The 13,601-nt window shown below is 46.2% G+C and overlaps 1 protein-coding gene across 3 annotated transcripts in view; it reads right to left on the bottom strand.

Annotated features, from left to right (window-relative positions):
* The window catches only part of gsk3ba (glycogen synthase kinase 3 beta-a), a 157,699-nt gene extending 144,549 nt beyond the window's left edge, over positions 1 to 13,150 (bottom strand). For 2 of the 3 annotated variants that reach the window (XM_084315150.1, XM_084315151.1), the window contains exon 1: positions 12,666 to 13,150. In XM_084315150.1, coding sequence (XP_084171276.1) covers positions 12,666 to 12,753 — 88 coding nt within the window. In that variant the 5' untranslated portion in view covers positions 12,754 to 13,150. Of the gene's footprint in view, positions 1 to 9,848; positions 10,003 to 12,665 lie in introns of all 3 variants that reach the window. The other variant, XM_084315152.1, reaches the window with a different exon arrangement.
* Positions 13,151 to 13,601: the final 451 nt, after the last annotated feature.

Below are 13,601 nucleotides of genomic sequence, written 5' to 3'. Positions count from 1 at the left end.
TGGCAAATGTTTTGTTGCACTTGTGGCAACGTGCATTGTCGGCATTGACCCTTGTAAAGTATATCCATACTTTAGAACGCTTCGCTCTATCCGCCATGATCACGACTCAGTGCATGCAGAGCTGCTGTCTGTGTGCAGAGCGCTATAGCACGGGGCGTCGGGGAGCACTTTCATTAAGGAGTACCCGTATGTAGTACCCGTATGTCTATGTGTAGCACTAGCGAGCGACTCGCGAGGAGTGTGTGTAATAATTGACTCGCTGGCTGCGGCTCGCTTCTCGTGCAGAGACAGAGAGGATCGTTCGCAACTTTTAAATAATAATAATAATAATAATTTCTCTATAGTATCGATAGCAGTACCGAGGACGTCAGAGCTTATAAATACTCCGGTATTTTCTAATATAGTACCGGTTCCCGTTTAAAACCGGGGTCCGGGGGGCATCCCTACAGGTACATGCAACACAGATTACAGTGTTTACTTTACATCTGCCTGCTTGAGAAAATACCATGTTCTGCAATAAAAATTATTGAAGTGAGATGAACAGTTATTTTTAAATGTGTGATCTAAAGATAAACAAAGGGTTTTAAAATTGTTATATTTATCTTCTCTTATAGTACTAGAGAGAAGCTGAGGAGAAAATTTTACATTTTAAGATTGAACCTTTTTCCCTGTGGTATCGACTATCGATACTTTTCAAGGTATCGTATCGAAGTTCGAAATTCCAGTATCGTGACAACACTAATGTAGGGAGTTCGGCAACGCTCTAAAAGCTGTCTGCTGGATGAGAATTATATTCTACACAACAGTCTTCATTAGATAAACCAATAGATACAAACATTGTGTATGACAAAATAAATATGGGCTGTTTTAAAGTGTGAATATTTGTTGTGAGTACTTGCACTATGTTTCAATATAATCCGTTTTACCATTCATTCATTATAAACACAGACGTAAGGTGTCCACCGCGCTCAGAACGTCAAATTCTATCAACACTTTTTTTAAGCTCCGGCCAAAATGCGTGGTGACGTGTTGACCAATTTCGGAGGGGGATCCCAATGATATATCAATAAAAACGTACTGTCAGTTCATGTCCAAGGGATATGTTCACGCGCACAGCAAGTTTCAGTTCCTGGCATTTTTAACCAGTGGAGAAAGGTAAGAGAGATTTCCCTATCGTTTTTCTTATATGAATTATTCAACCTACGTTAATAAAACAAACCTGGTGATCAACTACTGTTTGCTGTGAACATTATGATATGTGTGTAGTGTTCTGATACAACGATTATTGGTGAAGTGATGTCGAGATTCATTTGGGGTGTGACAGCTGCTGCAGCGCAACCTGTGGTTTGCTAATCAGAATGGCGGGGCGGGAGCTTGATGCTGGATTAGCGTATCGCTTCGTTGGGAGGCGGAGATAGTCATTGGATTCGGCAAATCACGCAACGTTTAGATTTCAGTGAACCCCACATGATAATGTTGCCGTCTCAGTAGTGCCAAATTTCTCAGTTCTTCGCTTGATATAATTAATACAAATGTCCAATATAACGGAATTCGTTAGCTCATAAAAATGTGATTATAACAAGACTGCTGTTTAATGTCGGGCCGACTGCCCAGACGGAAATTCGCCTATTTGATTTTAAGTCAGCAGCAGCACGTGAGTCTATCGACGGAACTTATTTTATTTGGAATATAATGTATACGCAAAAGTAGCCTAGTTTTAAGTTAAAATATTATAAATCTACATGCCTTGAGGATGTCATTCTTTATATAGCCTGCCTATCAATTGTTTTTAAGCTCAATAAACTCTGACCGAAATGTCTCCCATTTGTCCAGGAGATATTCCAGGACACGGAGACCGGCACCAATATTTTCTAATGGAAAGCCTGTCCCAGACGCCCGCGCATGCGCATAAATGTTCCGTCGCGTGCACACAGAATAAAGACAATACCTAATTGCCTCTAGGAATCGAATGTAACACATTTCATTCACAGGTTGTGTGAATGTATCCGAGGACGTATTTGAACACACCTGACGACCTGAGCTATTGTTATTCAAAGTAGCCAGACTCGGTTGCACAGCGTGCAACCCCGTCCCATGACCAACGCACCCCTGCCTCCATCTCTCTCTCTACCTCTCTCTAATTCCATAAGCCATCTATACAGTAGGTGGGGAGATCCAGTCCAGTCTGCTGCCTCTTCATCAGGAGAACGTCTCCAGTCTGCTGCCTCTTCATCAGGAGAACGTCTCCAGTCTGCCGGCTCTTCATCAGGAGAACGTCTCCAGTCTGCCGGCTCTTCATCAGGAGAACGTCTCCAGTCTGCCGGTTCTTCATCAGGAGAACGTCTCCAATCTGCCGGTTCTTCATCAGGAGGACGTCTCCAGTCTGCTGCCTCTTCATCAGGAGAACGTCTCCAGTCTGCTGGTTCTTCATCAGGAGAACGTCTCCAGTCTGCTGGTTCTTCATCAGGAGAACGTCTCCAGTCTGCTGCCTCTTCATCAGGAGAACGTCTCCAGTCTGCTGCCTCTTCATCAGGAGAACGTCTCCAGTCTGCTGGTTCTTCATCAGGAGAACGTCTCCAGTCTGCTGGCCCTTCATCAGGAGAACGTCTCCAGTCTGCTGCCTCTTCATCAGGAGAACGTCTCCAGTCTGCTGCCTCTTCATCAGGAGAACGTCTCCAGTCTGCTGGTTCTTCATCAGGAGAACGTCTCCAGTCTGCTGGTTCTTCATCAGGAGAACATCTCCAGTCTGCTGGCTCTTCATCAGGAGAACGTCTCCAGTCTGCTGGTTCTTCATCAGGAGAACGTCTCCAGTCTGCTGGTTCTTCATCAGATGAACATCTCCAGTCTGCCGGCTCTTCATCAGGAGAACGTCTCCAGTCTGCCGGCTCTTCATCAGGAGAACGTCTCCAGTCTGCCGGCTCTTCATCAGGAGAACGTCTCCAGTCTGCCGGCTCTTCATCAGGAGAACGTCTCCAGTCTGCCGGTTCTTCATCAGGAGAACGTCTCCAGTCTGCTGGTTCTTCATCAGGAGAACGTCTCCAGTCTGCTGGTTCTTCATCAGGAGAACGTCTCCAGTCTGCTGGTTCTTCATCCGGTTTAGTGGAGAACGTCTCCAGTCTGCTGGTTCTTCATCAGGAGAACATCTCCAGTCTGCTGGTTCTTCATCAGGAGAACGTCTCCAGTCTGCTGGTTCTTCATCAGGAGAACGTCTCCAGTCTGCTGGTTCTTCATCAGGAGAACGTCTCCAGTCTGCTGGCTCTTCATCAGGAGAACGTCTCCAGTCTGCTGGTTCTTCATCAGGAGAACGTCTCCAGTCTGCTGGTTCTTCATCAGGAGAACGTCTCCTGGCTGCTGGTTCTTCATCTGGTTTAGTGGAGAACGTCTCCAGTCTGCTGGTTCTTCATCAGGAGAACGTCTCCAGTCTGCTGGTTCTTCATCAGGAGAACGTCTCCAGTCTGTTGCCTCTTCATCAGGAGAACGTCTCCAGTCTGCTGGTTCTTCATCAGGAGAACGTCTCCAGTCTGCTGGTTCTTCATCAGGAGAACGTCTCCAGTCTGCTGGTTCTTCATCCGGTTTAGTGGAGAACGTCTCCAGTCTGCTGGTTCTTCATCTGGAGAACGTCTCCAGTCTGCTGGTTCTTCATCTGGAGAACGTCTCCTGGCTGCTGGTTCTTCATCTGGTTTAGTGGAGAACGTCTCCTGGCTGCTGGTTCTTCATCAGGTTTAGTGGAGAACGTCTCCTGGCTGCTGGTTCTTCATCAGGTTTAGTGGAGAACGTCTCCTGGCTGCTGGTTCTTCATCTGGTTTAGTGGAGAACGTCTCCTGGCTGCTGGTTCTTCATCAGGTTTAGTGGAGAATGTGTCCTGGCTGCTGGTTCTTCATCAGGAGAACATCTCCAGTCTGCTGGTTCTTCATCAGGTTTAGTGGAGAACGTCTCCAGTCTGCTGGTTCTTCATCAGGAGAACATCTCCAGTCTGCTGGTTCTTCATCAGGAGAACGTCTCCAGTCTGCCGGCTCTTCATCAGGTTTAGTGGAGAACGTCTCCAGTCTGCTGGTTCTTCATCAGGAGAACATCTCCAGTCTGCTGGTTCTTCATCAGGAGAACGTCTCCAGTCTGCCGGTTCTTCATCAGGTTTAGTGGAGAACATCTCCAGTCTGCCGGTCAGAGGTCTACAGGTTCTTTCCTCTGGTATTTATCTGTGGTATCTTTAGGGACACGCGTACTCCCCTCTCACGGATATTGAAAACACAACAGGCTGTTTTGTCTCTGAAAATAAACTGCATTTTACAAGGTGGTTTGTGTCGTCAGTAGGGGACACTGCGTGGGCCGCCACTTGGAACAGCTTTCTCGTAACGAGAAGAGCGTAATGTCCCTTTGTTTAGAGAAATTAGGGCCTTTCATTGTGAAGAACCTATTTTGGGAAAATTGGTCCCTTCAGCTTCTAAGTGGCAGTATTGATTCCAGAGTCTTGTCTCGGTTGAGGACAGTCATTGCTGCTACATTCCACCAATCAGCACTGACGTATCATGGCCCTTTGTTACAGGTGACATTGAGGGAAGTAAAGATTATAATTTACTCTGGTGGCGAGTCTTTCTGGCCTCTAACTCACAGGTTGTGTGTCTGTCAGACTGACAAGCAGCTTATAAACTCGTCCAGTTAATTCTAGGCTCCTGATTTGGATGAAGTTTTATATTTATAAAAAGGGAGGAATGAGATAGTGTGACTTCTAGTATGACCGTAGAATTACATACGTATGACTGGACCCTGGACACTTCCCTGATGCTGTGATTGCATTTCCTGGTTTGGAAGCTATAGAAATACAACATTCAGTGTAAAATCTGAAACAAATACTACTACGTACTTAACCATCTTTAGATAATAAAGTACTCAACCTCTACGGTCTTTAACTATGAATGAACACAACACTAACTTACCGTCTTTAGATAATAAAGTTGAGATTATCTTCTAGTTAATGACCTGTTGACTTTGCATTTGTTTGTGGCTAACTATCAGTTAGTATAGATAGTTACTAGTATAGAGGAACATCATGGATTTTGCTGAGAAAGGACTGAGGATGTAGAGGTTAACTACATAAACACAGAAAGGTCTCAATTCCCAATTCTCCACATGTGTGGGGAGATGAGTTTTGGTTTGACTGTGGATATGAATAAATAAGCAGCATAGTGCTTTTCACATTGCTCAAAGATGCTTTACAGTGTGGGTTAAAACAGCAAAACTATGGGTCAAAAGCAAGAGTGAAAATGTGGGTTTTGAGGCTGTAGGGTGTTGGCAGGTGGGTTTTGAGGCTGTTTTAAAGGACAGTAGGGTGTTGGCAGGTAGGTTGAGGCTGTTGAGGCTGTTTTAAAGGACAGTAGGGTGTTGGCAGGTAGGTTGAGGCTGTTGAGGCTGTTTTAAAGGACAGTAGGTTGTTGGCAGGTGGGTTTTGAGGCTGTTTTAAAGGACAGTAGGGTGTTGGCAGGTGGGTTTTGAGGCTGTTTTAAAGGACAGTAGGGTGTTGGCAGGTGGGTTTTGAGGCTGTTTTAAAGGACAGTATAGGTGTTGGCAGGTAGTTTTCTTTTTTAGGGCTGTTTAGTCTTAGTGTGTGTGTGTGTGTGTGTGTGTGTGTGTGTGTGTGTGTGTGTGTGTGTGTGTGTGCTGATAGAGCGGAGTGATTTCCCGCGATGAGGCCCAGAGGAGAGGCTGGGTGTCAGGCCCCGCTACCACACATCACTATGTAGAACAGGGGTCGGCAACCCTAGGCACGCGTGCTGGCACAGGCGCTTTGAAATATTATAGTGAAATATTTTGCACTGTTATCGCATTTATCTTGTTGAAATCCTCCCACAGGTTCTTTTTTAGTAAGTCGACTGTTTTGCACACCCCTATGACAGCTATACAGCTGTTCCCATGGTGCTCAGCTGTCAGCAGTCAGCTGGCCTCCCGCGCCCGCTCGCAGTTCCCAGGTAATCACACAGTGCTGCGGTTGCATTCTGTATGTGCCGTCTTTCATGATGGCAACCCCCACTAAAGAAAGTTAAAGCAAAGGAAATTCGGGCATTCCAGCCCTCGTGGACAGACGACTACGGGTTTGTGTGTCAGAAGGACCGTGCTGTGTGTACTTTATGTTTAGAAAATGTAGTTTGCCGAACGTCAGGTGTGAAACGCCATTTTGAGACGAAGCATCAAAAAAGTTTCAAAGATCAGGCGGATAAGGCAGAATCGATTAAACATGCCGTGGCCAGGTATGGAAAGCAAGCCAGCACCCTCAAAGTGTTCACGACTGCTAAAAACCACGCAACTGAAGCAAGCTATCGCATTGCTCATTGCATTGCGAAATGTGGAAAGCCATTCACTGATGGCGAGTATATCAAGGAGGCTTTTCTCTGTAGCTCAGATGTTTTGTTTGAAGGCTTGCCAAACAAAGAGACAATCAAATCAAGGATAAAAGATATCCCCATGTCAGCTCGAAGTGTCGAGCGACGCATCAACGGAATGTCAGAAAATATCAGAGAACAGCAAACAGCTGGATTAAAAGATGCTCCGGTGTAGGGCTGGGCGATAAAACGATAACGATAACTATCGCGATAAATTATTTCCTCGAAATAAACATGAAACGTGGTCGCAAAGTTTCGATAAATCGATTTTCCAAGCTTGGATATGAGCACACGTACTAACAACCAATCAGTGAAGGAGATGGCCGAGAGCGAAGGAGACCCGGAAGGAGACGCAGAGCGGTAGGACTCAGTAAACAAGGCTGGCTAGGGCTAATGAGCTTGCACAGCGCTATTTTACAGTTTACCTGCCGAGTTGGTGTGTGTTTTGAATTCTGAGGGTAACTGTTATAGTAGTGTGGGGTATACGGTGGACGTCATTGCAATGTATTGGGGCGGAACAGAGTATTTTAGGGTCATATTTAGTACATTGTCATGGAATACACCGCTCGGAAACGAGGCTGGCTAGGGCTAATTAGCTTGCACGGCGCTATTTTACAGGTTACCTGCCGAGTTGGTGTGTGTTTTGAATTCTGAGGGTAACTGTTATAGTAGTGTGGGGTATACGGTGGACGTCATTGCAATGTATTGGGGCGGAACAGAGTATTTTAGGGTCATATTTAGTACATTGTCATGAGATACTCTGCTTGCTTTGGCTAACTGCTAACGTGCGCGGACTGATGACGACATCAATTTGACTCTCGAGACATTCACAGCAGCAAAACAAGTCTATTAATAGCCCGTCCATCGGCGCCGGGCATAATAAGTTAATTAAACTTGACAGACATTATATCGACGATAATTATCTATATCGAGTTATATGAAAATAATTTTATAATTTTATCGCGATAACGTTTTTGGCCATACGTTTTAGCCCTACTCCGGTGTGCAGCTTAAAGTGACCAACTACAGCCCCCAGATAACGGAGCTCAGTAAAGCAAAACTGTTTGTCTGCATTGCACCCAGGGCACGAAATTAACTTTTTGACTCACCGGCCAGTGGCGGGTAGATGGGAAGAATCTACCCGCCAAGCATATTTCTTACCTGCCAAATTTTTTTTGATTAAAAATATATATATATATATTTTATATAATTTTTTTTTAATAAAATATTTATTATATAATCATACTTGTAGTTGTATTATCTGCGAGACATCGCCACCATGCAATAAGTCAAAATGCTCGCTATCTGCAAACAGCTCCACTGTCTGTGTGTATACTTGAGTAGCCTCCAGCTCCAGCAAGGATTCTCCGGCGCTGCAGCTAGTCCCTATATTCAGCTAGACCCTACATTCAGCATGCAAGGATTCTCCGGCGCTGCAGCTGGACCCTATTGGTATAATGTTACGGTTCTTTGGTAAAATCACATTCAACATGCCCTCAGCTAGAATACGCATTGAATCAATGTTATAAGACATTGATATCAGGAGCTATCTGTAGCTACTGCTAGCCCGCTAGATAACGTTAAGACAATTTAGTTTACTGGGACATATAGATCCAACGTGAGCTAGCTAACGTGAGCTAGCTAACGAGGGAACGGAGGTATTATGCACTCGAGTCGACTATTGCTGGAGCATTTGTTGATATCGGCAGCTATCAGTAGCTAGCCAGCTAGATACCGTTAGACAATGCCTCGTCATGTATTAAACTAAAAGTGAATAGTTGACTGGGTCATTGTTTAAACAGTAACGGTAGCTCATGGAGGTCCGCTCTAGACTAGAGCAGACTGCCTCTGTGTTGATAAGAGCAGAAGCCAATAGTATCCCGCTGCAGGGCTGGGCGGATATGACTCGTTGCCACGTTTTTTTTCAAAATAAGAGTATCATACGAACCGAATGTTGCTAACTGCCGGAGCCATCGATATTATGACTGGAGCTGCGCTTGGGGCGGAAATGAGACCCGCACAGATTTTCAAAATAAGAGTATCGTTATGAACTTGATTGATTGACGGCGGGCAGACCTCTCAGTGGCACGCGCCAAACGTAAAAACTGAGCGCCAATGGCGGGTGGCGGCCTTTAATTTCGCCCCCTGATTGCACCCCCGGCCCAACCATCATCATAATATTGTTAATAATAACAATAACAATAATGATGTAATAATGGAAAAATTATCATTAAAAATACCTGATTATGAGAAGAAAAAAATTACGATTCATGGAATATTGTTGATATGGCACACTAGTTACAACTATATTTCAAACTGGCACTTCATGTCAAAAAGGTTGCTGACCCCTGATGTAGAAGAACCAGAGCACTGAGGCCCAGAGGAGAGGCTGGGTGTCAGGCCAGGCCCCGCCACCACACATCACTATGTAGAAGAACCAGAGCACTGAGGCCCAGAGGAGAGGCTGGTTGTCAGGCCAGGCCCCGCTACCACACATCACTATGTAGAAGAACCAGAGCACTGAGGCCCAGAGGAGAGGCTGGTTGTCAGGCCAGGCCCCGCCACCACACATCACTATGTAGAAGAACCAGAGCACTGAGGCCCAGAGGAGAGGCTGGTTGTCAGGCCAGGCCCCGCCACCACACATCACTATGTAGAAGAACCAGAGCACTGAGGCCCAGAGGAGAGGCTGGTTGTCAGGCCAGGCCCCGCCACCACACATCACTATGTAGAAGAACCAGAGCACTGAGGCCCAGAGGAGAGGCTGGTTGTCAGGCCAGGCCCCGCCACCACACATCACTATGTAGAAGAACCAGAGCACTGAGGCCCAGAGGAGAGGCTGGTTGTCAGGCCAGGCCCCGCCACCACACATCACTATGTAGAAGAACCAGAGCACTGAGGCCCAGAGGAGAGGCTGGTTGTCAGGCCAGGCCCCGCCACCACACATCACTATGTAGAAGAACCAGAGCACTGAGGCCCAGAGGAGAGGCTGGTTGTCAGGCCAGGCCCCGCCACCACACATCACTACTGTATGTAGAACTACAGTAGAGCACTGAGGCCAAGAGACACACCACTAACACTACTAGAATTAAATGGTAGCAATGATACCAATACTTCTGTCTATACTAGTATTGAATGGTAGCAATGATACCAATACTTCTGTCTATACTAGTATTGAATGGTAGCAATGAGACCAATACTTATATATGTACTAGAATTAAATGGTAGCAATGTTACCAATACTTACTGGTATTGAATGGTATGACCACAGTGGAAACATGTTATGTGTCTTCATTGTGTTTCCCTGGTATATTTTATGTGACGTGCATGTTGTGAGTGAGTATCCTCCATTATGTTGCTCCATTATGGCAAAAATCATGATTATTTTGATTGATATTGAAATCACAATTGTTAAACACGATTTACTCGTTGATTTGAGAACATCACATGACGACGACTGAAGTTTTGTTTTACCTTTCTTCTCGACCAAAGGCTGCCTTTCTGTCATCTTCTACAAGTTACCAAGGACGTTTGAGAATAACTGGCGTAACGTGCCGTGGCTGCCTCCTCCCTCTCAACACGAGCTGAGACTACTGTTGGGGCGCGGAGGTAGGGGCGGAGCACACCGCTGTGAAGGAAGGGTGCGCTGCATTTACAACACAAGACAACATGAGAGCAACACGGCATGCGGCACAATAATTGTTTCATCTCGATTACCCATGATCGTGGGAAGCCAAAATCATAATTGAAACTTGATAATAAATAAATAAAACAAAATCAATCAATATTGGGATATCAGATCAATAAAAGGCTCAGATAGGGTATTGTTGGGACACCAAGAGGCAAGTGAAACCCACCAGTCATCAAAGTAAAGAGTGATACATGAGGATGTTTGATCTCTCTAATAAAACAGTGTTGTTCTGTTATGACCCTGAATTAACAATCTCCCCGGGTGTATTAGTTCATTAGTACTGGGTCTGCTCAGTTCAGTTTTACGTAGAGTGATGTCTGCAGTGATTAGGTCACAGTGATATAGGTGCCTATAGTGGTCCTGTATACACTGCCAGGGTTGGGGGTTTGATTCCCATTGGGGAAACCAATGCAGGCATTGATTCCACTGTTAAGCACTGTTGAGTAGGACTAGTACTAGCAAAGCACTATAGGAATATTCCACTGTTAAGCACTGTTGAGTAGGACTAGTACTAGCAAAGCACTATAGGAATATTCTACTGTTAAGCACTTTGAGTAGGACTAGTACTAGCAAAGCACTATAGGAATATTCTACTGTTAAGCACTTTGAGTAGGACTAGTACTAGCAAAGCACTATAGGAATATTCTACTGTTAAGCACTTTGAGTAGGACTAGTACTAGCAAAGCACTATAGGAATATTCTACTGTTAAGCACTTTGAGTAGGACTAGTGTAACGGTTGTGACAACGTCACCTCAAACTTCGATGCCCCGAGTGGGAGTCGAACCCCGGTCTCCCACGTCGCAGGCAACAACACAGACCGCTATACCAAGAGGTGAATTCACTACTATCTGTCTTTGAGGATGTGAGAGTGAGTTTAACCCATAGCATCGCTACTCACCCCAGCCCTTCTTGACTGCGCTTCACGATACCATCCGTTACACTAGTACTAGCAAAGCACTATAGAAATATCCCACTGTTAAGCACCTTGAGTAGGACTAGTACTGGCAAAGCACTATAGAAATATCCCACTGTTAAGCACTTTGAGTAGGACTAGTACTGGCAAAGCACTATAGAAATATCCCACTGTTAAGCACTTTGAGTAGGACTAGTACTGGCAAAGCACTATAGAAATATCCCACTGTTAAGCACTTTGAGTAGGACTAGTACTGGCAAAGCACTATAGGAATATCCCACTGTTAAGCACCTTGAGTAGGACTAGTACTGGCAAAGCACTATAGGAATATCCCACTGTTAAGCACCTTGAGTAGGACTAGTACTAGCAAAGCACTATAGGAATATCCCACTGTTAAGCACCTTGAGTAGGACTAGTACTGGCAAAGCACTATAGAAAGTATACATCTCACATACAACACACGTACATGAGTTAGGTGAAATTGAGAATGAGGTACATTTTTTGTTTTACTGTCCTGTCTATGTAAGGCAAATTGTACTTTTTAGTCAAATGTCCTCCATTTGTTGATTGCCAAGCTTTGGAGGGGCAGAATACCTTGTATTCTTACAGAGCTGTAATCTGTATTTATGTAATGAAATGTAATGTAATAACGGAACAACGCAACAGTATTTTTGGTGTCTTATAAACCCACCATGAGGGTTGAGCACTTTTTGAGCATGACACTTAAATAAAATAATCTGTCAAATCACACACACACACACCTTGTGTCTATTTCAGTAAGGACCAGTGACAGGGAAACTACATGAGTAGAGATGTACCACCACCACCATCACACACGTAATACCGCCCCTGTGTTAAAGGGGTATATTGGGAGGAGGCCAGCGGAGTTGCATGGCATGGTGGCCCGGTCTGCTGAATGTATTCTCCCGTCCCCTGAGGCTGGCATGGTGGTGACATTATGAATATGATATTGTGACACATTGTGCCCACCACCAGATCGTCGCGACGTCTGACGAGAGAGAGAGAGAGAGAGAGAGAGAGAGAGAGAGAGAGAGAGAGAGAGAGAGAGAGAGAGAGAGAGAGAGAGAGAGAGAGACAGGAGAGAGAGGTGGAGAGAGAGACAGGAGAGAGACGGTGGAGAGAGAGAGAGAGAGAGAGAGAGAGAGAGAGAGGATTTGGAGAGCCGGGTGCCCCGCCCCTCTCGCAGCAGACCCACGTCACTTTTGGCCCCTGAGTCACGTTCTCAGCATGGGCACACCTTTCCGCCTGACAGTTGCGTAACACGCCGATTATCATGTCGCTTTTAGCATCGGGGCCACGCAGCACAGTATGCTCTTATTAAATACCCCCACCACAAATGTGAGCGGATCTGCGGTGAGGAGGCACCGCTAGGCTGTAGTAGGCTATAGGATGTGGGCTATATAGGATGTAGTAGGCTTGGGCCCGGTGCCAGCCCCCTGCCCCTCCGGCCCGGCTATAATAACCCTTGGCCGGCGGACCATCCCCGTTACGCACGTACAGCGCGCAGCGGTCCAGGATCAGGGTGGCAACCACACCGCCTCTACCGAATGGCAGCCGGTGACACAGATATGACAAGTCGAATGCTATCTGGTTAGCAGTGCTTTATCTAGGCCTGGTTCCTGCACCAATAGTCGGGTGGAGAATGACATGATCTCTAATACTCACGGCTGACTTTCATGCTGCCGAAAGCGGAGGGCTGCGGCACTGGTTTGCAGCTTTCCGCGAAGGAGGTGGTTCTGGGCCGACCCGACATGCTGCTCCAAGCCCGCTGCAGATCCTCCTCTCCTCTCTCTCTGCTGCACACCGCGTGACTTCAGCTCGATGCTTGTGTGTCGATCAATGTATCCGACGTTCTCATCCAAAGGATGACAGTTATCGGTTATTCAGTGTAAAAAAAAAAAAAACGTTGATTCACACAAATGGGGGAAAAACGTCCCCTCCTTTAATAAATCCGCGATCGGGCGCCTCTTGCCTCCGATCGGCTAATAAAACGAGCCTTTCTGTTCAACTCAAAGCATCGTTTCTTCCTGTTAGGTGTTTCTTCTTGTGTGTATTCCTCGATTTCTCTGTCTCAAGCGGGGCCTTTATTAGAGAGACACGTCCCCGTCTGAAATAGTCATGGATCTGGCCTCTCCCTGTGCCCCCCCCCCCCCCCCGTCTCTCGATGCTGCAGGACACGGTGTGATTGTAACACTATAATGTAACTAACAGCAACAAAGTAACAGCCTGGCGAGACGCGCGGCTCAGATCAAACGCTGGGTTTATTCTAAAGGTTTATTCTAAGGATTCGGCTCCATGCAGTCCCTCTTCATATCCCGATGTGGAGGCTCAGTGATCCGACAGCCATGGCGGCCCCCCTCCTCGCTTATACCCTACTACTATAGTCCTGCCGGACGATTCAACGGAACATCTACCCGATATAAGAAGCCCCGGTGTTTCCACGGCGGTGCGCCGAGTCCAACTCCTAGATTCCGGGGCCCTGCCTGCGCGCTCCGGTGGCGCTTCTTCGACAGAGGATGGGGGTCTCTTTTGGGAACGACGGTTCTGAAATTCTCTCTCTCTCTTTTTTTGTATTCCTTCCTTCCCCACAGGTTTTCGGGA

The sequence above is a fragment of the Notolepis coatsorum genome (genome assembly GCF_963971535.1).
Source record: "Notolepis coatsorum genome assembly, chromosome: 5".
Classification (NCBI taxonomy): Eukaryota; Metazoa; Chordata; class Actinopteri; order Aulopiformes; family Paralepididae; genus Notolepis; species Notolepis coatsorum.
The sequence above is the reverse complement of the archived record's forward strand: the minus strand, read 5'-3'. Positions and strand labels throughout refer to the sequence as shown.